Source organism: Rhinatrema bivittatum, chromosome 8 (assembly GCF_901001135.1).
Source record: "Rhinatrema bivittatum chromosome 8, aRhiBiv1.1, whole genome shotgun sequence".
NCBI lineage: Eukaryota > Metazoa > Chordata > Amphibia > Gymnophiona > Rhinatrematidae > Rhinatrema > Rhinatrema bivittatum.
The window spans coordinates 216487098-216510929 of NC_042622.1; the positions used below are offsets into that span (position 1 = coordinate 216487098).

Sequence of the window (23832 nt, forward strand, 5' to 3'; positions counted from 1 at the left end):
AATAAATAAATAAATAAATAAAATAAAGTTTTGAAATAGCTTATCACAGTTCAAAAAAAACATGAACATCCCTGCATTCCCCACCACATCCAGTGAATTTGGAAAAGCATAGAGTACAATAAGTACAATGTAACAGTTTAAATAACTTTGATTTTTTTGCAAAATAGAATTTTCCTGGAAGCCCTCCAAATAAACTTCCAATCTTTATCGCTCAGATTGATTTGGAAATTACATATTTTATTTATACAAAGGTTTATATTCCACGCCTTTCACTCAGTGTTCAGTGAGGCTTACAACAATTAAAATTTACATAGTTTCCCAACTTTAGAAGCTTGGCCCCTCAGGAAGGCATATGCCAAAAAACCGGTATCGGGCATTTCTCCTCCAAGCCACACATGATGCGTATACCAAGCCTCTCTCAGTAACATCTGCATCTAGTCCAACTATACTGAAAATCCTGGAACTGTGACCACAAGAAAAGTGGCTGTCAGCTATGAGTGTTGGTGATGGAAAACTGATTGAATCATCATTTCTGAAAGAAAACATTTGACTTGGGACTTTATGGTACATGATTAGACTAGGGTGTGCTGAGATCAAAATTGTTCATTGTGATCAGTTTATTTACTAGATGGAACCTGTTCTATGATACTGTCACAAAACTTTGCTTCTGGCAGTATTTTTGGTTCCCAATTATTTATGCAATTATGTTTTTCCAGGATTGTTCTGAGAGGAGTGGTAGTAATGCATCATGATTATTGAAATTATCCATATTTTGGTGTAGGGATATGGGGAGTGGCCCATGGGCCTGAAAGTTACTTGGGGGAAGGAGGGGAGGTGAAAGATTGAAGCTTTGCTAAATGTGCTTAATACCCTTGCATCAGTTCTGAATGTACTCAGAATCTTATAATGTTTAGATTAAACCTTATGGTCAAAAAGTATATAAAATGTATAGATAATAGCAAAAGGATGGTGCACTTGCAATTTCAGCAGTTATTACATGGCTGATGATTACGGACTTAGTCCAGGCTGAATCTGTTTTCAACATTTGAAAGAATTTTCCCTTCTCTCCTGGGCCAGATGGCTTCCATGGTGATGTGTACTTGACCGTGAAGTTGTTGTTGCCTGGCGTTATCAAGAATGTTTACAACCTGAATGATAAGCAGATTGTGAAGCTCTTTAGCAGAATTTTTGGCAGCAGCCAGGATGACATGGTGCGGGACCTGGAGCAGGTAAGTGGTTGGTAGCAGAGGATCCTCACCTGGCAGGGACAGAGCTCCCTCCCGCTCTTGGTCTCCCCTTGCAGTGCTTCAAAGTATATATCAATTTGAATCCATAACTCAAAGTTTTTAAAGTATTTTACTGTGACATGGGGTCATATATGGAACAATAGAAATCTTTGCCTTTGTTGATAGCTTACATATGTCTGTAGGAGGAAAATAATCTTGTGTGTGAAATTCACTTATATCAATTTACATTTCTACAATGCCTGCCTTGTTCCAAAGTACAACCCAAAAGAATTAGTACAGTACTAATAAAACATACATCAATAATATTAATACATCAAAAATACATAAATATATTAAACTGTAATGCAAGAATTTTCCTTAAAGTACTGTTTAAAGTAGTAAAGCTGAAGTATTGTAAGCTGATATATCTATATATATATATATATATATATATATATATATATATAGAGAGAGAGAGAGAGAGAGAGAGAAAAAAGAAGATATCAGAACAAGCCCAGGTTAACTCTTGTTTCTTTCAAGGTTCTTAAGCTTCACTATCACTACACCATTTTAAACATCAAAATAGAATCAGCCCACTGATTATAATGGGGTCCTGTTTATACACTTCATCCATTGACAGGTGCTTAAATTAGAGGAGTGGGGTAACGGAAAAAAAGCTGTGCAAAACATTAGCAAACTAATTTTCAAAGGAACGTGCATGCATCCACAAAAGTGTGTATCTGCACGCAATCGGGGAGATGCTGCCATTTTAAGTTGTGCTTGCAAGTATGCACGTATCATTTTAAAGTGCCCCTCCTCCACCTATTTTGGCTAGGGCTTTAGTGGCGCTTACTCGTGTATGCAGGCGGATTTTAAAATATACTCGCGCTAGGAAAAAAACAGGTTTTTCCAAGTAGTCCACTAGTTTGCCCAATACATATCGAGGTCTTCAAGACCCTTCTGGTTCTTCATCCTGCAAGCCCCCAGTTGACCCTGAACCCTCACACTGTGCTAAATGCCCTAAAAACTCAAGGTCTCCAGACTTGCTTCCCATCAGGACCAGAAGTAAAGTTATGCGGATAAGCCAACATGGCAGCTTTTTTAAAATGCAGACTTAAGCATGTAAATCTTGGCCGCACCCTGGAATGCCCATGCCCCAAACCTTGGATTATATACGGTTATGTATGCGTGTACGTCGTGGCTTCTTAAAATATATGGCTGTTTTTGCCCAAGCAACACTTTTAAAATCGACCCGTAAGTGAGGATCTTGCACGGCTAACTTTGAGCAACAAGGTAGATAAAAGGAGCAGGTATGAGATTATATAGAGTGCTGATAAGGAGAGGAGAAATAGCTGGAAAGCTATGAACGCACATGTCTGTAGTCTAGGCAGTAGTATTCCAGATTTGCAAGCCCTGATGGTAGAGGCAGAGCTGAGGGAGGAGGAATAGCCTAGTGGTTAGAGCAGTGGACTACGAACCAGGAGATCAGGGTTCAAGTCCTGCTGTCACTCCTTGTGACCTTGGGCAAGTCACTTTACCCTCCATTGCCTCAGGTACAAAAACTTAGATTGTAAGCCCTCTAGGGATAGAGAAATACCTACAGTACCTGAATGTAAACCGATGTGATATCTCGATTGAGATCGAATGTCGGTATATAAAAATAACAGAAGAACAGGAAAGAGGTCTGGTTGAAGAAATCTCATAATGACAGTAACTTTGGCCAGGCCATTTTAAAACATTTTATTGAAAATAGCCTCACCTTCCATTTTTTTCTGGGTTACTAAGTTTTCACATACAAGAAGATAGTTTATTTCAAGGCAACCTTCAGCTTGGAAGTCCCCGCTTGTATGACTCTCTCTTTTTGTTTCCGTTTACCTGCTAACTTTCGTTCCTGTAGTACCACGGATCAGTCCAGAGTCCTGGGTTTTGCCTCCCCTCCAGCAGATGGAGATAGAGACATTTTAACGGACTCCATCCTATACCTCTGAGGTGCCACCTAGATACTGTCAGTATTACACTGTACCCAAGCAGAAAGATTAAAGCATAACTTCCACATAAACAACCTCCAATGAATGAAACCATGCCCATACTCTTTCCCTGAAAACAGGGGCATTCGGTAAACTTAAGAAATATGACTAACTACCGGCCGAGCGGACTCTCCGTTTTCCCATTGGCTGGACTCTGGACTGATCAGTGGTACTACAGGAATGAAAATTAGCAGGTAAGATCCAATTTTCCTTTCTCTGTACGTACCCGGATCGGTCCAGACTCCTGGGATGTACCAAAGCTTCGCTAACCAGGATGGGACTGAGAGAGTCCCGCTCGGAGTACACTGGCCCTGAAGGAACCGGGCTCAGGGGCCCGGACATCTAGATGATGATGCCTGTCAAAAGTGTGTGTAGATTTCCAGGTAGCCGCCCCACAAATTTCCTGCGGTGACACCTGTTGACATTCCGCCCATGAGGCCGCTTGCGATAGAGTAGAATGAGCTTTAAGACCAACCAGAATAGGACGGCCCTGAACAAGGTAAGCCGAAACAATAGCTTCCTTTAGCCAGCGTGTGATAGTGGCCTTTGAAGCTTTGACCCCTCCTGGGTCCACTCCACAGAACGAACAGATGGTCCGAAAGACGGAAACTGTTCATGACCTCCAAGTAACGCAACAACACCCTCTTTACGTCCAACGTCCATAAATCCCTAGACTCTGGAGTAGAAGAAACCAGACCCGTGAAAGAAGGGAGCTCCACTGACTGATTCATATGAAAGGAGGACACCACTTTTGGGAGAAAGAAGGGGGAACTGTTCTTGAGACTCCTGCTTCAGAAATCCGTAAGAAGGGCTCCCTGCAAGATAAGGCCTGAAGCTCGGAAACACGCCTTGCTGAGGAGATAGCCACAAGAAAAACAACCTTCAATGTCAGATTCTTCAGGGTCGCTTGTTTCAATGGCACAAAGGGTGCGGAGAACCAGATTGAGCTTCCACGAAGGACAGGGGCTCTGGACAGGAGGACGCAAATGCTTAGCCCCTCTCAGAAAACAAGCCACATCCGGATGAGATGGTAGCGCAACCCCCTGCACCTTTCCACGAAAATAACCAAGGGCAGCCACCTGAACTCGTAGGGAATTAAACGCCAGCCCCTTCACTAATCCAGAACATCCGGCATTGAAGCCCTGGACGGCTGCACTTCGTGGTCTAGATACCAGGATTCAAACACTCCCCAAACTCTAACGTACGCCATGGAGGTAGAAGTTGTACGGGAATGTAAGAGCGTGGCAATAACAGCATTTGAGTAACCCTTACTCCTTAATCACTGCCTTTCAAAAGCCATGCCGTAGACAAAAGCGATCTACCTCTCCGAAACAAACGGGGCCTTGTTGCAGGAGATTTGGAGACTACTGTCCGCTGAGATTTCGGCCCACTGCTAGGTTCAGCAGGTCAGCAAACCACGGACACCTCGGCCACTCTGGAGCCACGAGTATCACCTTGCTCGGATGAGCTTTGATGCAGCGCAGAACGTTTCTGACAAACGGCCATGGCAGAAAGACGTACAACAGAACGTCCTTTGGCCAGGGAAGGACTAGAGCTCCTAGTTCCCGTCGCCGACTGAAAAATCGAGGAGCCTTGGCATTGCAGCACATTGCAATGCCAAGGCATGTGCACAGAAGACGAAAGGCCTCTTTGGAGAGTTCCCACTTCCCCGAGTCCAACCGGTGGTGGCTGAGAAAAACAGCTTTCACATAGTCCACCCCAGCAATGTGAGAGGCTGCAATCTTGTAGAGATCTTGCTCTGCCCAGTTGATTAAAAGCTGAGCTTCTGCTGCCACCAGAATACTCCTGACGATTGATGTAAGCCACCGTCGTCGCCTTGACAGAGTATCCTCACTGATCGTCCCTCTACTAAAGGAAGGAGGGCCTGCAGTGCCAACCGAACTGCTTTGGTTTCCAACCGATTGATTGACCAGGAGGATTCCGTTCTTGTCCATTGACCTTGCACTGCCGTTCCTTGACAAACCGCTCCCTACCCGGAGAGGCTTGCATAGGTGGTTACCATTATCCAGGAGGAAATTTCCTAATCCAGCCCCCCCCCCCCCCCCCCCCCCCCCGCCGTGAATTGTCTGGACACAGTCACCAAAGAAGACTGGACCGTGCTGAATCCGTCAGTGGGAGGAGAAGATGAAACTGTTCAGAGAGTGGATTCCACCAGGAGAACAAAACTGACTGAAGAGGACGCAAAGGCCTAAGGCACCAGTTCAAGAGTGGAAGCAGTCGAACCAAGGTCCTGCAACTAATCCCAGACCCTGGGACGAGGCATGGATTGCAAGAACTCCACCTGAGTGAGAAGCTTGGACAATCTTTCCTCTCTAAGAAAAACCTTTCCCAAGATCGTGTCGAACCGAGCACCCAAAAACTCCATGGACTGGGAGGAAAGCAGGTGACTCTTGTCGGGGTTGACCACCCAACGAGCTCAACATCTGTTGCACCCTCTGCACCGCTGTTCTGCAAAGGTGTTCTGACTTCGCTTGAATCAGCCAATCGTCCAGGTAGGGGTGTACCAGAATCCCCTCCTTTCGCAGGGCCACTGCCACAACCACCATCACCTTGGTGAAGACTCTGGGTGCATTCGCCAGATTGAACGGTAGAGCGCAAAATTGAAAATGATGCCTCAGGATCGCAAACCGCAAATATTTCTGATGATCCGGTGTATAGGAATGTGCAAGTCAGCTTCTGTCAGATCCAGAGATGCTAAAAATTCCCCTTTGTGCACAGACGCCATCACCAAGCACCTTTAGAGTCTAAAGGTGCCTCATTTTCGGATGGAAATCCTGCACCCAGTGGAGACTGGCTCGTAGCGCGAAACTGCTGCACAAAGCAGCCCAGACCCTTAGGGCGGAAACCTCAAAAATCTTTAAGTTGCAACTCCAATTTGCGATCCTGCAAATCCACTAGAGGCGCGCCCACTGGCTTGGCCGACTGGAGCTGGTAATCCGCATCCGGTCCCTCACCAGGGGCTTGCGGAGGAGACTCCACTTCATCCGCACCATCTGTATCTGAACTGTCCACCGGACCGGAAAGGGACCAGAGAGGGTGTTTGGCCTTGGGGTCTTCTATGCCACTGTGTAACTTGGTACCCTTGTGGAGTGATGAGGCTCCTATCCTCGCTTGCCCCAGCGACGCCGGGACCTCATGGGGTACCTTAGAACCCTGGCTCTTTGCTGCTTTCTGTGCTTTGAAGGCTTAATGCAGCAACAAAACAAAATTGGAGGAGAACATGGAAGAAGACTCATCCGAGTCTTTCCCCTGTTCCCCCTCTGAGGTAGAGATCTGAGCTTGCCTGCAAGTCGCCCCCCCCCCTCCCCCAGGGCAGCCTTCTCCTGCTCCCTGAACGTTCGCAGTAAGGCTTCAGTACCTGTGCTGAGGAGAAAAGGGTCCTGAGGCTGCTGCAGCAGTTCTGCCCTCCCAGGGTCCCTGCGTGCTCTAGAGCTGCTGCGATGCGATTTTGCCGGAATCTGCTTCCTCGAAGAGCCTTCCCCTCCCAAGAAGCACCTGGTACAAACTCTGGCCCGCAGCCACACCATGCGGCATGATCCCTGAGCTAAATTAGGATCGGGGCCCAAAAAAAGAACCAGCGCGACCAAGACAAACCCATGGGAGCTCGTAGGAACTGAAAAGGATGGCGAAAATGGCGTCAGAAGGAAGGAGGGCCAAAAGAGACCGCTAGGCCAGCTCAGAAATTAAATCACTTCAGCGTTGTTTTTTCCTGTGTGCAGATCTTCAGAGGGAGAGTGAACCGGGCTCCCCGGTATCACCCTCAGCCACAGGTAGTCACAGGGCTCCCAACCCTCTGCTCCAGAGCCTCTGTTACCAGGGGGGATGGTCCCACCAGGCCTAGCAATCCCCTGGGAGGCTTAAAGAGATATCTTCTCTCAAGTTTTTAGTTTGTTGGTATTTGTTCCTTGGGAAATCTTAAAAAGACAAGGATTTAGTAAAAAAAAACAAACACCAAACCCAGACTAAAGGTTTTGCACCTCCACCATCTGCTGGAGACAGAGAAATACTGACAGACTCTAGGTGGCACCTCAGGGGTATAGGATGGAGTCCGTTAAAACTTCTCTGTCTCCATCTGCTGGAGGGGAGGCAAAACTCAAGAGTCTGGACTGATCCGGGTACGTACAGGGAAAGCAAAGTTGCTTACTTGTAGTAGATGTTCTCTGTGGATAGAAGAACAGCCCAGCCACACAGTCCCTCCTACCTCTCCATTCAGTTGAAGTCAGCTTGGAAATAGACACACACATTTGATATGAAATGAAGTGTAATATTTAAAAGTATGATGCCCAGTTATGTGTGTTTACAAGGTTTTCCTGGGAAAGGTGGTAATTGTTGAGTTTAAATATCAAATTCATGGGTGATGAGAAGGTTACAAGGCTGTAGGTTCACCTGCTTTTCTGATCGTCAGCCTGTTGTAATGTCACTGCAGAATATCATACTCCCATATACACAACATAATTACGGTATGTTTCCACATACACTGATTTTTCACTTAGACAATAAGACTATTATGGACAGATTGCAGGATAGCAATAATATGTGTTTTTTGGTGCACAGGGTGATGTCTCTGAGACTGTACGTATTTTCTTTGAAGAGAGTAAGACCTTTTCCCCGGCAGCTAAGAGCCTGCTCACTATCCAGGAGGTAGATGAGTTCCTGTCCAGACTATCTAACCTCTCCAAGGAGGATGAGCAGCAGAAGGCACTGGAGGACATTTCCTGCAGGTTAGAGCGGGCCTGATGGTTTGAGGGTGGCGGGGGTGGGAGTGTGTGCAGGTGAGAGGGCCTGTGGGTAGGAGGTGGTATTGACAGGTCATACATTCTAATGGGGGCTATGGACCGACCAGATGTCAGCAGATGAGATGGCCTTAGGAGGTGGGGAGGGATGTTGGTAAAAGGTCAGATGAACTTAGGGTGGGGGGGAGTGTGGGCAGGTGAGATGGGCTCAGAGGGCATGGTAGGATTATGTGAGAATTACACAAATGCACAAACTCATGTACATTCACTCTTAGCTCAGGACCATGCCCATTTATTGTGAGAAATTCAACCCATAATGTAGCAGTCTTTTTCTTGTTGGAGAAGCTGCAGTCACTGTTGTATAGGGAGATGATAAGCAGCAGACATTTCGTCTTTAAATCCTGCTTGCCCATGAGAATCAGCCACACAAGTGAACAAAATCATCCAATGATGCTAAGACCAGAAAAGTTCTCTCTCAGAGCTTAGAAAGAATGAGAAGCTCTTTCTGAGCATGTTGCACGTTGTAGGTGCAGACAGATGTCTAATAGGGAAGAACAATTACAATTTCTTCTCCTCTGTGTGACTCTCAGTCACCTGCATTTACCTTAACTTCATGAAGTTAGCAAGTACCACATTTAAAACAAATTGGAGACATTTTTTTTTTAACTCGGTGCAAAATTAAGCTCTGGAATTCATTGCTGGAGGATGTAGTTAAGGCAGTTAGCTTATCTGGATTTAAAAGAAGGTTTGAACAACTTCCTGGATGAGAAATCTATAAACTGCTATTAACCAAGTTGACTTAGTACATAAATCCCATGCTACTAATGCCAGTAATAAGTAGTGGCTATTCCCTGTTTGGGTACTTGCTAGATACTTGTAACCTGGACTGGCTACTGTTGGAAACAGGATGCTGGAATTCGATGGACACTCATTCTGACCCAGTATGGCATGTTCTTATGTTAAGTATTTCCCTTTCCTCACCCCCAGAGGTTACAATCTAAGGGCGTGATTTACTAAGACGTTTCTGTGTCTATGGTCTAAATGTTTGTACCTGAGGCAATGGAGGGTGAAAATGACTTGCCTAAGGACTCAAGGAGTAGCAGTGGGATTTGAGCCATGGTTTCCCTGGTTTACAGCCCACTGCTCTAACCTCTAAGTTACTGCTAGATTGGAAAAGAAAACTCGGAGTTAAGAGATGTGCAAGATGTGGAAATGGGCAATTTCTTAAAAGATATTCCTCAGCTATTCATCTTCCTGGGAAACAAAAATCGGGCACATTCAGGCCAATGCAATACGGCACGGGGAAAACAGGCGCTCATGACTGAGAGCTCGTTCTCCCAACCCACACTGATCGACCTCTCTGAGGCACCCGATTTAATATTTAAATCAGGTGCCATGGTAAAAAGGAGGTGCAGGGGAAATTGTGCGCCCCTAGCACCTCCTCGGTAGCGGGCACCCAGGAGAGGTAGACTGTCAGCTGGTTAGAAAAAAGGGCGCTCCGTTTCCTAACCTGACCCACCGGCACTTTGTAAAATTTTTTATTTTTTAACTGATGTCCATTTTTTTGTTCTGACATCGCCATGATATTAAGATGAAGGGAGTACAGAAAAGCAATATTTTCTGCTTTTCTGTACACTTTTTGGGCTCCTCCAAAATTAATGCCTGCTCTGGGACAGGCATTAATTTTGGAGAGTAAAAATGTCAGGCACAGTTTTTTATTTTATTTATTTATTTATTTATTTTTAAATCAGAGGAGAATCACTAATAGCCTCATCAACGTGCATTTGCATGTGGTGATCGCTATTAATTTCGTGGGGGGTTTGGATGCGCATTTTGGATGAGCTAATCCCTGTGTCCAACCAGGGGTTAAACAGTGCACACTGTATTGCATCAGGCTGTCTGTCATCCACTATAACCACAAGAATGGTCATTGGATCACAAAGTAGCAAAACAACTTTTTCAAGTTTGGGAAACTTGGCAAATAGATCTCTTCACAGCCCCATTTAACAAGAGTCCCTGCCTAATGCAGCAAAAGATCAGCAAAGAACAGTCCATTGTTTTACCAACGTTTTTTCCCAAACTAGTTGCCAATAAAGTTGAGCAGCAGGCTGTTTAAACCTTGGATCGCAAGAAGCATTCTAGTGTTCTATTTGGACAGAACACAAGGTCTTGCAGAAAGTCAAGTCAATTGTTCATTTCTTTTAAACCGTTAAAACCACGGGTTTCAGTCAGAAAATAAACTTTTTCATGCATATAGAAAAATTGGTTCTTACTTGCTAATTTTCATTCCTGTAGTACGCAGATTAGTCCAGACTCCTTGTTTTGCATCCCTGCTAGCAGATGGAGACAGAGAAAGTTTTACTGACATTGCTACATAATCCTGAGTTCCACCTGCAGTCCCTCAGTTTTGACCTGTACCCAAGCATAAAAACTATACCAAAACTTAAAACCGCTTGATTGATAACAAATTTCTAACTTTCCTCAAGAACCGGAGGATGGTGACCTCTTTAGAAGTCTAACATATAAAAACCAATAGCATGAACCCAACAAACAAGTCTGTATTCCATGACAAGAAAAGGAATGAGTGGATGACTCTCCTTCACAGATTGGGCAGTTCTGGGCTGATCTATGGTACTACAGGAATGAAAATTAGTAGGTAAGAACCAATTTTCCTTTCCCTGTATGTACCCAGGTCAGTCCAGATTCCTGGGATGTACCTAAGCTTCCTAAATAGGGTGGAGCCTGTAGAGTCCCATTTGCAAAACACACTCACCAAAGGCCTTGGATGCCGCATCCCACATCCAACCGATAATGCCTTGCAAAAGGGGCAGCAACCTCCATGTTGCTGCCCTGCAAATCTCTTGCAGAGAAACCTGCTGAGCCTCCGCCCATGAGGCTGCCTGAGATTGCGTCGAATGGGCTCTCAAACCATCAGGAACTGGTCGACCCTTAGCTATAAATTTCGAACCAATGGCCGCCTTAAGCCAATGCGCAATAGTAGCCTTAGAGGCTTGACAAACTCTTTTCGATCTACTTCACAAAACAAACAGGTGATCCAACCTTTTAAAGTCATTAATCACCTTTAAATAACTTAACAAGGCTCTCCACACGTCCATGCTCCCTTGCGTGAGGTACAGAGGAGTCCACCTCAGGAAAGGCTTGGAAACTTCACTGTTTGATTCATATTAAATGCCAAGACCACCTTAGGCAAAAAGGAAGGTACAGTATGCAACGAAACCTCCAACTCCGAGATCTGCAGGAAGGGATCCTGGCAAGATAAAGCCTGTAGCTCTGAAATTCTTCTAATTGAGCATATGGCCACCAGGAAAATGACTTTAAGGGTTAAATCCTTAAGAGTTGCTCTCCTTAGAATCTCAAAGGGAGCCTCACACAAATCTCTGAGCACAAGGTTAAGGTTAAGGTTCCAGGTTGGACAAACTCTCCTTACTAGAGGGCGTAAATTCTTTGCCTCCCCCCCCCCCCCCCAAACAGAGAAAACGTGTATTACATCAGAATGAGTAAGAGGAAACCCCTTTACTTTACCTCTGAGACAACCTAGAGCAGCCACCTAGACCTGAAAGAGTTAAAGGCCAATCCTTTGACCAAACCGTCCTGAAGAAAAGTCAAAATATGAGAGACTGTAACTTTGAGAGCTTGTACCCCATTAGCAATACATCAGGTTTCAAAAATCTTTCCAGACCTGGACACACGATAAAGAAGGGGACTTTCGCCTACCCTGTAACAGAGTAGTAATAACTGCTTTGGGATACCCCCTGCATCTCAAGCGTCACCTCTCAAAAGCCAGGCCACTAGACAAAAGTGGACTCTGATGAAGAAAATGCGGTAGATGGCTGAAGCACAGCGGTCCATCCACAAACAAGTTGATGAGATCTGTGAACCAAGGCCAACATGGCCACTCTGCCACCAAAATTATGTCATCCAGATATTCCTTTATCTGTTGCAACACCTTGCCTACTAGAGGCCATAGAGGAAAAACTTAAAATAGAACATCCTGAGTCCAAGGGACAACCCAGCGCATTGACACCCTTGGCTCTGTGCTCTCTCCACCGACTGAAAAACCGAAACACCTTGGCATTCTGAGTCACTATTAGATCCATCTCCCACCTCACGGATGAGCTGCATTGCCGTCTCCGACAGCTCCCACTGTCCCGGCTCCAATACTTTGCGACTCAGAAAATCTGCTTGCATGTTGTCGACCCCTGTGATGTGTGACGTTGCTATCCACTCTGAGTACTGCTCTGCCCAGTGAAATGACTCCTGAGCCTCCTGGGCTACTGCCAGACTCTTGGTTCCACCCTGCTGGTTGATGTAGGCTATCGTCGTTGCATTGTCTGACAGGACCCTCACCAACGGCAGAAAAGCAAGTAAAGTGAAGTGCACCACTCTGGTCTCTAACCGATTGATAGACTAAGAAGCCTCTTTCTTGGACCATCAGTCCTGCTGTGACTATTGCTGACAAAGCACCCCCCAACCAGACAGACTGACATTAGTAGTAAGAATCACCCAATCCGGAACCTCCAGCCCCACACCACGGACTAGGTTGGAATGAAGGAGCCACCAAGATAAACTATCCTGCTGACTCCCTCGAGTGTCAGGGGAAGATGAAACTCCTCTGACAATGGATTCCAATGGGAGAGAAGAGCCCTCTGCAGAGGCCACATATGCGCAAACACCCATGGCACCAACTCCAAGGTCGAAGCCATAGAGCCCAGGACCTGCAAATAGTCCCAGAACTTGGGCATCACCAGTCCCAGCAACCGACTAACCTGCCCCTGTAGTTTCTGCACTCTCTCCTCCTTGAGAAACACTCTGCCACTCTGTGTATCGAAGTGAACCCCCAGATACTCCAGGGACTGCAAGGGAACCGGGTGTCTCTTTGCCAGGTTCACCAACCAACTGAGAGATTCTAGCCGCCGAAGCACTTTCTGAACCGATTGATGACAGAGAGCCTCAGACCTTTTCCTGATGAGCCATTCGTCTAGATAGGGGTGTACCAGAACTCCTTCCTGTCGTAAATCTGCCACCACCACCACCATAACCTTGGTAAAAGTGTGTGATGCTGTCGCCAGATCGAATGGGAGAGCTTGAAACTGAAAATGCTGACCCAGAACCATGAACCATAGAAACCACTGATGTGTTCTGGTCAGATAGTTATGTGCAGATATGCTTCTGTCAAATTTAGAGAAGCCAGAAATGTATCTTTGTGTACCGCCACTGTGACTGACTTCAGGGTCTCCATTCGGAAACGCGGATCTTTCAGAGCTGGATTCACTCTTTTTAAGTCCAGTATCGGGGAAAAAAGTGCCTTCCTTCTTTGGCACAATGAAATAAATGGAATACCTTCCTGTGCCTTATACTTCAAGGGAAACTGGGATTGCAGCACCTAGTCTCTGCAAGTGGTCTAGCGTTTCCTGAACTGCTAGTTGCTTGTTGAGGGGACTGCTGGGGGGAACTAGGAATAAATCTCAAACAGGACGAGCAAATTCTAAAGCATAGTTGTCTCTTACTACACTGAGAACACTGGTCCATAGTAATTTTGGTCCACTCCACGTAAAACAATGCCAAGCAAACTCCTACGGTTGGAACGAAGGATTGGACCAATCTCGCCTCATTGTGAGGACAGCCCCAGCTGTGCTTCCCCCTGTGGTGTCCCGAAAAGGTTTTTGGCCTCCTCGAAAGGACCCACCCCAGGACTGGCCCCTGGGAGAGAATTGAAGATGGTGTTCCTGCTGGCAGTGTGTTCAGCACACCGCATCTCAGAGCTACAAGCGCTGTCCTGCCGTGATCCTTTTCTCAGGCTCACTCCAGAGGCTATCCATCTTCGCACGGTTCCCTCCTTCTTACCTAAAGTAGTCTCACAATTTCACCTCAATCAAACCATATCATTGCCCACCACGGCGGGTTTGAAGAAGTCGGAAGAAGGGCGTTTGTTATGCCATCTCGACATTGGCAGATTGCTGCCCAGATACCTGGAAATGACAGAAGCAGTACGAAAGACGGACCATCTGTTCGTCCTTCACAGCGGGAAGAAGCAAGGGGAAGCGGCCTCTCGGCCCACCATCGCCCGCTGGATTAAAGAAGTTATCAGAGCGGCCTATGTAGAGTCTGGGAAGTCACCACCTCTACAGGTCAAGGCTCATTCTACCAGAGCGCAGGCAGCCTCTTGGGCAGAATCTAGGATGCTGTCGCCCGCGGAGATATGTAAGGCGGTGACGTGGTCCTCCCTCCATACCTTCTCCAGGTTTTACCGTCTGGATGTCCAGGCCAGGGAGGACACAGCATTTGCGAGGGCAGTCCTACGTGGTCCTCAGGCAGCTTCCCGCCCAGTTCGGGAGTAGCTTTTGTACATCCCACTTGTTCTGAGTCCATCTGCTACACGCTAGGAAATGTTGAGATTATTTACCTGATAATCTCCTTTTCCTTAGTGTATGCAGATGGACTCACCATCCCGCTCAGGCTGCCGGTAGATATGGGTTTCACCAGTTCAAGGTAAGGCATGTCATTTCTTACACGAGAGCGTCCACTCTACCAGGTGTCGACGCCTTCCGGTTGGGAACACTGGCGGTCTCCAGCGTCTATCAATCGGTCAGGGGAATCCTGTTTTCACTAATTCATTGATCAGTCAGTACACATATATCCATAACAGCTTTTGCAAGGAAGATTACTGATTTGCTACACTTCCTGTGGGGCTATATATACCCGTGCTGACGTCAGATCCGTCTCCAACTGCTAGCACGAGCACACTATACCCACTTGTTCTGAGTCCATCTGCATACACTAAGGAAAAGGAGATTATCAGGTAAGTAATCTCAACATTATGGGAGTATGAACTTGCTTCTGATGTTGCCTGCATGAAACGTTTGCAGTTACATCACTACTGTTCAAAGGCGCTGTATTCCTGCAACAACATCAGGAGTCTGGTTACTGCTCTGGCAGTACTATTGGAAACAATTGCAAGTACCAGGTTAAAAATGACTTCTTAAAAAGATGGATTTTTTAAACAGTTTGGAGCTTTCTCTTATGCAGTATGTGGCTCTTTTTCACTTACATAAATAGTAACAGAACAAAGTGTGGCAGTCCCGTCCCCCCCACTTCTGTACCTGTATTTTTATTTCTGTACTCGTGCAGAGCTAAATATTGTTTCACTGCTGTTTTGATGATGTGAGGACAAGGCAGTTCTATGGCTTATGTATGTTTCTGTGGTTGAGTAAAATCTATTTCCTGTGTATTTAGGTGCACAGCAAATGACCTGAAATGCATTATCCGGCTGATAAAACATGATCTGAAGATGAACTCTGGAGCTAAGCATGTGTGAGTACTTTTGTATTAATGGGACACCTGGTTTAACAAAGCAGATTGCTGGGCCAGTTAAATATTCTTAACTTTAAGTTAACTTTATTTGATTTATACTCTGTTTTTTGGCTCTTCAAAGTGGATTACATTCAAGTACTGTGGGGTGTTTCCCTGTCCCCAGAGGGCTCACAATCTAACCCCTAGATTCATCATTCTGGTATATTTGTAGCAGAATGATGATTCGTGAAAAAAGAAAGGGGCGGGGGGGGGGGGGGGGCGCGATAGTGGGCACCCGGCTGCACCGCACACTATCGCCCCTTTAGCACCACGGGAAAAGGTGTAGTTATTTCCTGTAGAGCTGCCGGCAATGATGTGAAAAACATTACTGCCTGCAACGCTGCTGGGCGATAACTCTGCCCAAACCAGCCCACATTCCTCCCCTTCCCCCTAATTTTAATACCACCGCCTCAATACAGCCACATCGCACAATAAAGGAATGACCCTATAAGTTTGTACCTGAGGCAACAAGGTCACAAGGAGCGGCATTGGGATTTGAACCCTGATTTCTCTGGTTCATAGCCACTAGGCTGCTACTCCATTCCTCTACTCTGTACGACCTATAAACTTATTGATATAGTGCCTTGTCTGAAGTATATGTTGAGGCTAGATTGATCTACATACGTACTCTTCTCTACTCCCAATCATCTGCTGTTTCTGTTAAAAGGTTATGAATAAAGTGAAAGAATATCTTTGCGCGGTTGGATTATTTTTTGATCAGTGACCACGCTTTTTTCAAATGTGCAGGCTGCGGGTATAGATAATATAGTTATCTCTGATCATGCTCCAGTTTGGATTGACTTGTGTCTGACCAGTGGGGGGCGGGGTAGTCCGGGCTGGCGTTACCCGTATTTTCTAACACATGATAAAAAGTTCCACGAATGTTTACGTAGCAAATGGGCAGACTTTGTGGCCAATAATCAAGCACATGTTCAACAACCCTCCCTTTTTTGGTATACTGCTAAGGCGGTTCTCCGTGGGGAAATTATATCCTATGTGGCCCATCATAGGCGGATGAAGGACAAGCAGATTCTGGTTCTCACTACCCAATTGCGGAAGGCTAGGCAGTCCCTGGCGCGACGGGATAATACGATGACTCCCTTTGGCTTTCGAACGCTTCAGATGGCACTCAACTCCCTGATCCATCAACGGGCGACTAAGAGCTATCAGTACTATCGCTTCCAATTATATCAATATAGTGACAAAGCTGGCAAGTTGATGGCTAATTTGATCCGGTCGGCGCGTCCAAGTCGCTTTGTCCCGGCGTTGCGAATCTCCCCAACCGAGGTCGCTAGCGATACTAAATTGATTCTTAAAGGATTTCGCACGTTTTACGCCAACTTGTACTCCACTGAGGATGGGGGAGGGGGGGAGGGTGAGCGGTTTTGCTCGGACTTACCACTGCCTCAGTTGACGGCGCTTCAGCGGGATGCCCTCAACCAGCCCATCAGTGCCCGGGATGTTCTCCTGACTATCCAACAATTGCAGGATTTTAAGGCATCAGGGCCAGACGGTTACACGGCAGAATTTTTCAAAGTTCTGAAAGACCAAATAGCGAGCCCATTGGCTGCGGGGTTCTCTGAGATGGTTTCCCGGGGACACTTTCCGGAAGGAGAGAATATGGCATTTATTACTCTTTTACCAAAGCCAGGGAAGGACCCTCTTCTACCGGGGTCTTACCGCCCCATCTCCCTTTTAAATTTAGATCACAAAATTTTGGCTAAAATCCTGGCTGATCGCCTGGCCGCAATCCTGCCCACCTTGATCAGCGATCACCAGGTGGGCTTTGTCCGCCAGCGGTATGCTTTGGCGAACGTTAGGAGAGTGCTGACGGCGATGACTATATGTCGCTGGTTGGAGGAGCCCCACCTGGTCATCAGTTTTGATGCGGAGAAGGCGTTTGACCGGGTGGAGTGGCGATACCTGTTTCGCCTGTTGGAACAGATGGGATTCGGAGGTTTTTTTCTTCAGGCTGTACGCCTGTTGTACGCGGACCCCAGGGCAGTGATTCTGTTAAATGGCAGTCGATCTGACGAGTTCAAGGTGACACGAGGGACGCGCCAGGGCTGCCCTCTGTCCCCGCTGTTATTTATTTTGCAATTGGAGCCTTTTTTGTTAGCGTTGCACCAGGAGCGGGGAATACGGGGAGTCCGCTTCGGCTCCAGGATTTTTAAAGGGGTGGCCTTCGCTGATGATTTGCTTGTCCTTGTCACGAAGCCTCATGATTCCGTCCCTCGTCTCCTTTCTTTAATTGAATTGTTTGGGGTCTTTTCGGGCTTACAGATGAATGCCAATAAGTCCTCGGTGCTGGCTTACCCGGCGTCATTATCGACCACTTGGCCGGGGGACTTTCCGTTACAGTGGGCTCGGAGTCCTCTTCGATATCTGGGGGTGTACATTCCTGCGGCCCCAGATCAGATTTATCAGGCTAACGTCCCGGGGCTTTTGAGGGACACAGCCGATAGTCTGCTCCGATGGAAAACCCTACCTCTCTCCCTCAGTGGCCGGATTAATCTTTTTAAAATGTGTTTGCTCCCTAAGTGGCTTTACTTCCTCCAAAATGTCCCCATCCTTCTTAAACGGGCAGACTTGCGTTACCTGGATACTTTGCTGCGGAAATTTTTTTGGCGAGGGGGGAAGTCGCGTGTCCCATTGTCCTGGTTGCAAGCCAAATGGGGGAGGGGAGGTCTGGGGGGTACCAGATCTGGGGCTGTATAATTTGGCGTGTAATTTGCGGGGTCCTTCGCGACTGGTTGTTAGACTCGGGGACGTTCACCTCCATCGAATCTGAGAGGGCTTTGCAGGCCCCTATTGCGCCTGCTTACGGGTTACAGGCACCTTCGGCTAGACTGCCCTCGATCTTGGTGACCGCACCCTTGGTCCGACCCCTCCGCTTAACCTGGAGGCGGGTTGCTCGTCGGTTGGGTATCTCCCCTCACTGTGCTTACTTCCTCCCGGTCAGGGGTAACGCAGAGTTTACCCCGGGAATGCAATCTAGGGGGTTCCAGACATGGCAGGCACATGGGGTCACTCATCTGGGACATTTGTTTACCTCTGAGGGGCAGCCCTTCACATTTCAGGAAGTTAAGGAAACTTATGGGCTGGGGACGGTCCACACATTCTCTTATTTGCAACTGTCGCACTACCTCCGATCTCTTCCGGAGGCACATAAAGACCCAGCCACTTTTCAAACTATGAAACGGTTGTTTCAATTGGAGGGTCGCGCGATACCGTCTTTGTCCCATTATTATTCCCAGTTGCGACTGGTAGGGGGGGGTGACATGTTTGTACTGTTGGCCACTCGCTGGACTAATGATGGTGATTTTGCCCTTACCCCGAATATTATTAAGGTGTGTTTTCGCCGTGCAGCCAAGATCTCGGTTAACCAATATTACAGGGACATGCAATATAAGTTTTTGTGCAGGGCGTAACATTGCCCCCCAGATGGCTTACCACTTTAAACTGGTCTCTGGGGCGGGGTGCCCTCGGTGCGGTCATGCCTTGGGCACCTTGTCCCATGTTTTTTGGACTTGTCCCTCCGATTAAACGGTTTTGGGGGCGTATTGCAGATTATCTGGCCGATTTCTTGAATGTAGTTATTCCCGTTACCCCCCTTGTGGCTTTTATTTGGCTGTATATCGCCCATTCGCATCCGAGATCTTGGCTCACGTTTACTTGTGGCAAAGGCTTGTATTGTAGGTAAGAAAATCATCCTCTCCAACTGGCGGTCGCCGGATGCTCCGTCTTATTGGGCGTGGAGGAACGGATTTCATTCGTTGATGACCATGGAGAATATGCTGGCTCGACACTCACCCACTGCTAGACGACGATTTCTTTCGGTGTGGCAGCTGTATATCCAGACCCTTCCGCATCGAACCCGGAGTTTGCTCCTTAATGCTTGATGGGCCGGCTCGGGCTTTCTTTGGTGCCTTGTGGGAACAGTGGACTGCCTTGACTTGATGCGGTTTGAACTTCTTGAGGATGGTGTTCCGGAGATCTGGGGGGGGTGGGGGGGAGGGGGGGGGGGGGGGGGGGTCTGTTGATGTTAGTTGCTTGCTTGTAACATATGCCGGGAGTGGGCGAAGCACCACCTCACTTCCGGCTAGTTGTTGTATTTTTTTACTTGACTGAAAATAAAAACCGTTATACAGTAATAATGTCTGCTGTTTTATACATAGGATTACCTCAGTCAACTTTAAAGACTCTTCAGGCAATTCGAAATACTGTGGCTTGTATCATAACCCAGGCAGCCGTGGCCATCTATTGCTAGGGAAGGGGGGAAGCGACACAGCGCACTACATATACAAAGTACCACAGAGACCAGATATGGGGTCAATTGGCCGCAGCTTTATTACAACAAAACAATATATACAACCACAACTTTGTACCTGAGCCATAACACAGAAAAGCTATCAGAGCCCTCGCCTCTGAAGCAGCAGCATGCCACCTCTGGCCCCGGTCCTGCCGCAAAAGCAAGCCTTCTGGGAGGTAAACATTTCCAGGGCTTTCCAGTTGCCCGCCTCACCCAAGCAAGGTGACTTACCAATCGCATAATGGGGGTCCCGGATAGCCACAAGTCTTATCCGGGACCCTTTCCAACCCAGCTGCAGCCAATTACTAGGAACCCAACATAAATTAGCCAATCTGCATGTTTAATTTTTTTTTTTTTTTTAAATAACCATTGCCCCCAAAGTGGCGAGTTCAGGAACTGGCAGCGGGGATGATCTCCAACCAGATAAGGGACAGGGCAATCTTGATGTCATTGCTCATACTGCCAGGAGCTGGCGCCCAGGCGTGGTTCCCAGATCATTGCCTCCAAGGTGTATATTAATGCCTCTAGAGGGGCAAATCTCATCAATTGTTGCTTCAGCATGGGAACAAGCTGGTCCCAATGCATGACCCTACGACCCAGCCATCACACTATGCTCTCCATCGGTGCAGCACCCAGCTACCACAGAGCAGTTTTCCACCTCTGGCACAGGGTCTGTCGCAACAAAGCAAATCCCTACTTTCCAAGAGGTAACCATTTCCTGGGCTTTCTGGTTACCCGCCTCATCCAAGCATGGTGACGGCACAATCACAGAATGGGGGAGTCCAGTCTGTCGATACACCAGGGCCAGCTACCTTGGTGACAGACAGCCCCACAATGTTTTTTTTTTTTTTTTTTTTAATTATTGCACGCTGCTCTGCCCAGAACACAAATGAGTGTTCCATGACCCATATGACCTGATGTGTGTGTTCGTGGACCCTTGGGCCGGTTGGGACAGAAGATGGAGTGCTGTAGAGGTCCACAGCAAGTGTCCCAACCAGGAGGCGGCTCGGAGACTAGGAACAAGCTGAAAGGCTGGACTACGGTGGAGTCCTATGCGACCAAGAACTCGGGACCCACTGGGAGGATGGACGATGTTGGATCTTGATGGTAGAAGAATCTTCACCCTGGAGACCGGCACTCACCCGGGAGGAGCCCTTAGGAGTCCAGCCGCTGGGACCTTTGGAGATTCACCCTGGAAGCCGCAGTCCCCCCAGGAGGAGCCCGTAGGGACACGGCCGCTGGGACTTAGGCGACTCTGAAGGTGGAAGATGGTCCGGATGCAGGTGCCTCCTGCAGGTCGTGGGTTCCGGACGGCTGGCGCCTTCAGCAGGTCGTAGATAATCCAAAAGTCGGTCCAGGGGTCGGCGTCCACGAGCGATCCACAGCCAGTCCAGGGGTCGGTGTCCAGAGAGCGGTCCAAAGCCAATCCAGGGGTCGAAGCCAGAGAGCGGTCCAAAGCCAGTCCAGGGGTCGAAGTCCAGAAGAATCAATCAGAGAGAAGGGCATGGCAGAAGCGGGATGAAGAGCAAATCAGGAACACCGCAATAGCAAGCTGAAGACCAGGAACCTTGTTGCAAGGCACTGGAGATGTGTAGGTGCAGGGTACTAATACCCTGGGCGTCTGACGTCATCAAAAGGCACTTCCTGAATTTTCCCTCGCTGGCACCTTTAAGATTCTAGCCCCCTCGCGCGCGTGCGCGTATAGGGGACGGGCCCAGCGACGAGAGTTGGCAGCGTCTCAGATGCTGCGCAGGAGCCGCTGCATGCTGCGATTCGGGCTCCTGGGGCCGAGGAGCTCCTCTATTGGGCCGGACCGGCCTTGAGGTAGGAGAGGGAACCCTGGCACGGCCCGGTTCTGTAACAGTTCCCCCTCCCTTACGCCCCCTCCCTGGAGGCTTGGGTCTCCCTGGATGGTCAATATGGAACTGGTGGAGAAGTTTCTTATCCAAAATATTGGAGGATGGTTCCCAGGAGTTTTCCTCAGGGCCATACCCTTCCCATGAGAGGAGGTACTCCCACCAGCGGCGATGAAACCGAACGTCCAAAACCTCCTTTACAGTATAAATGCCGTCTTCTTCAGCTTCGGTGGTAGTAGGCACTGGAGGTTTGTCATGAAAGGAGGAGAGCACTAGCGGTTTAAGCAGGGATACATGGAATACGTTATGGATCCGCAAAGTGGAAGGTAATCGTAGACGGTAGGATACTGCCCCTACCCATTCCAAGACCGTAAATGGACCCACATACTTGGGAGCTAATCGCATAGACGGGATCCGTAGGCGAAGGTTCTTGGTACTTAACCAAACTTTACTTCCTAGGAGGAAGATCGGAGCCAGTTGTCGTCGCTTTGGCCGAGGCAAGTCGGAGCTTCTCCTGAGTAGACGTCCACAGGGAGTGCAGCTGCTGGGCGGTAAGCTGAACCGCCGGAGAGGAGACTGATAGAGGCAGAGGCAATGGGAGCCTAGGGGTTTTCCCATAAACGAGCTGAAACGGAGACTGGTTGGTAGCTGAATGCTTATGACGGTTGTAAGAGAATTCGGCCCAAGGTAAAAGGGTGACCCATCATCTTGCAGATCCCCAACAAAGGCTCGAAGAAAGGCCTTCAGTGTCCGGTTGGTCCGTTAGACCTGGCCATTGGCCTGGGGTGGAAGGCTGTAGTAAGGTCTAAGCGCACCCCAAATTTCCTGCACAGGGATCTCCAGTACTTGGCCGTAAACTGCGGCCCACGGTCGGAGGAAATGTGCGAAGGTAAGCCATGTAAACGAAATACATGCTGTATGAAGAGGTTGGCCAGTTCCGGCGCCGAGGGTAGCTTGGCGAGAGGCACGAAGTGGGCCATCTTGGAAAAGCGGTCGACCGTGACCCAAATCACGTCTTCCCGTCGGAAACAGGCAAATCCACAATAAAGTCGGTGGAGAGGTGAGTCCAGGGCTCCGTAGGAGTGGGAGCGGCTGTAGAAGCCCCCAGGGGTGTCCATGGAAAGGCTTGTGTTGAGCACAGGTAGGACACGACTGGACATACTGTCGTACGTCCTCCTTAACTCGGGGCCACCAGTAGAATTCGGTCAGGAGTTCCAGAGTCCGGGTGATCCCTGGATGTCCGGCGGTCAGCGAATCGTGGCCCAGGCTAAGACCTTCTTTCGAGAATGCGTGGGAACCACCGTCTTACCCGCTGGGGCCACTTCAGAAGCTGCTAACAAGACCTTGGCTGGATCCAGGATGTATTGAGGCGGGTTAGGTGCATCTTCGGGTTCTGATGTCCGAGAGACGCGTCCGCTCGTATGTTCTTCGCTGCTGGTTGGTATCGAAGGGAAAAATTGAAGCGACTGAAAAAGAGTGCCCATCGTGCCTGCCGTGGATTGAGGCGCTGAGCCCGACACAGTACTCGAGATTTTTGTGATGGTATAAACGATAACCGAATGCAGAGCTCCCTCCAGCCACTGACGCCACTCGTCGAAGCTAGCTTAATCGCCAGTAGCTCTTTATCTCCAATGCCGTAGTTCCTCTCAGCCGGAGAAAATTTTCGCGAGTAGAAAGAACAGGGCAGAAGCTTGCCTCTGGCAGATAACTGGCTTAGAACTGCCCCCACAGCTGTATCCGAGGCATCCACCTCTACGATGAACTGACGGGGGTCAGGATGGCGCAGGCAGGTGTCCTGGAGAAACGTCTCTTTCAAGTCATGAAAGGCCTGTACGGCCGTAGTCGGCCAATTCTTGGCATCGGCCCCCTTCTTGGTGAGAGCAGTTAGAGGAGCCACCCTCTGAGAGTACTGCGGAATGAATTGCCGGTAAAAGTGTTGAACCCCAGGAATGTTGGAGTGCTTTCACCCCCTGAGGTTGTGGCCAGTTCTTGATTGCAGCACCTTCTCGGGGTCCATCAGAAAACCGGTGGATGACACAATATATCCTAAAAAGGGTAACGACTCTTGCTCAAAAACACATTTCTCTAATTTAGTAGAGTTTGTTCTCCGAAGCTTTAGCAGTACCTGTCGGACATGTTGGCGGTGCGTCTCTAGGTCCTTGGAGTAAATAAGGACGTCATCAAGGTAGACGATGACTGAAGAGTGTAACATGTCTCTAAGAACCTCATTCATGAGGTTTTGAAAGACGCCGGGGTTACACAGGCCAAAGGGCATAACCAGGTATT

At 48.1% G+C, this 23832-nt stretch overlaps 1 protein-coding gene across 1 annotated transcript in view; it reads left to right on the top strand.

Moving 5' to 3' along the window:
- The window catches only part of LIG3 (DNA ligase 3), a 232372-nt gene that overhangs the window by 72108 nt on the left and 136432 nt on the right, over positions 1 to 23832 (top strand). The window contains exons 5-7 of the mRNA XM_029613143.1: positions 1078 to 1229; positions 7829 to 7995; positions 15262 to 15339. Coding sequence (XP_029469003.1) covers positions 1078 to 1229; positions 7829 to 7995; positions 15262 to 15339 — 397 coding nt within the window. The remainder of the gene's footprint in view (positions 1 to 1077; positions 1230 to 7828; positions 7996 to 15261; positions 15340 to 23832) is intronic.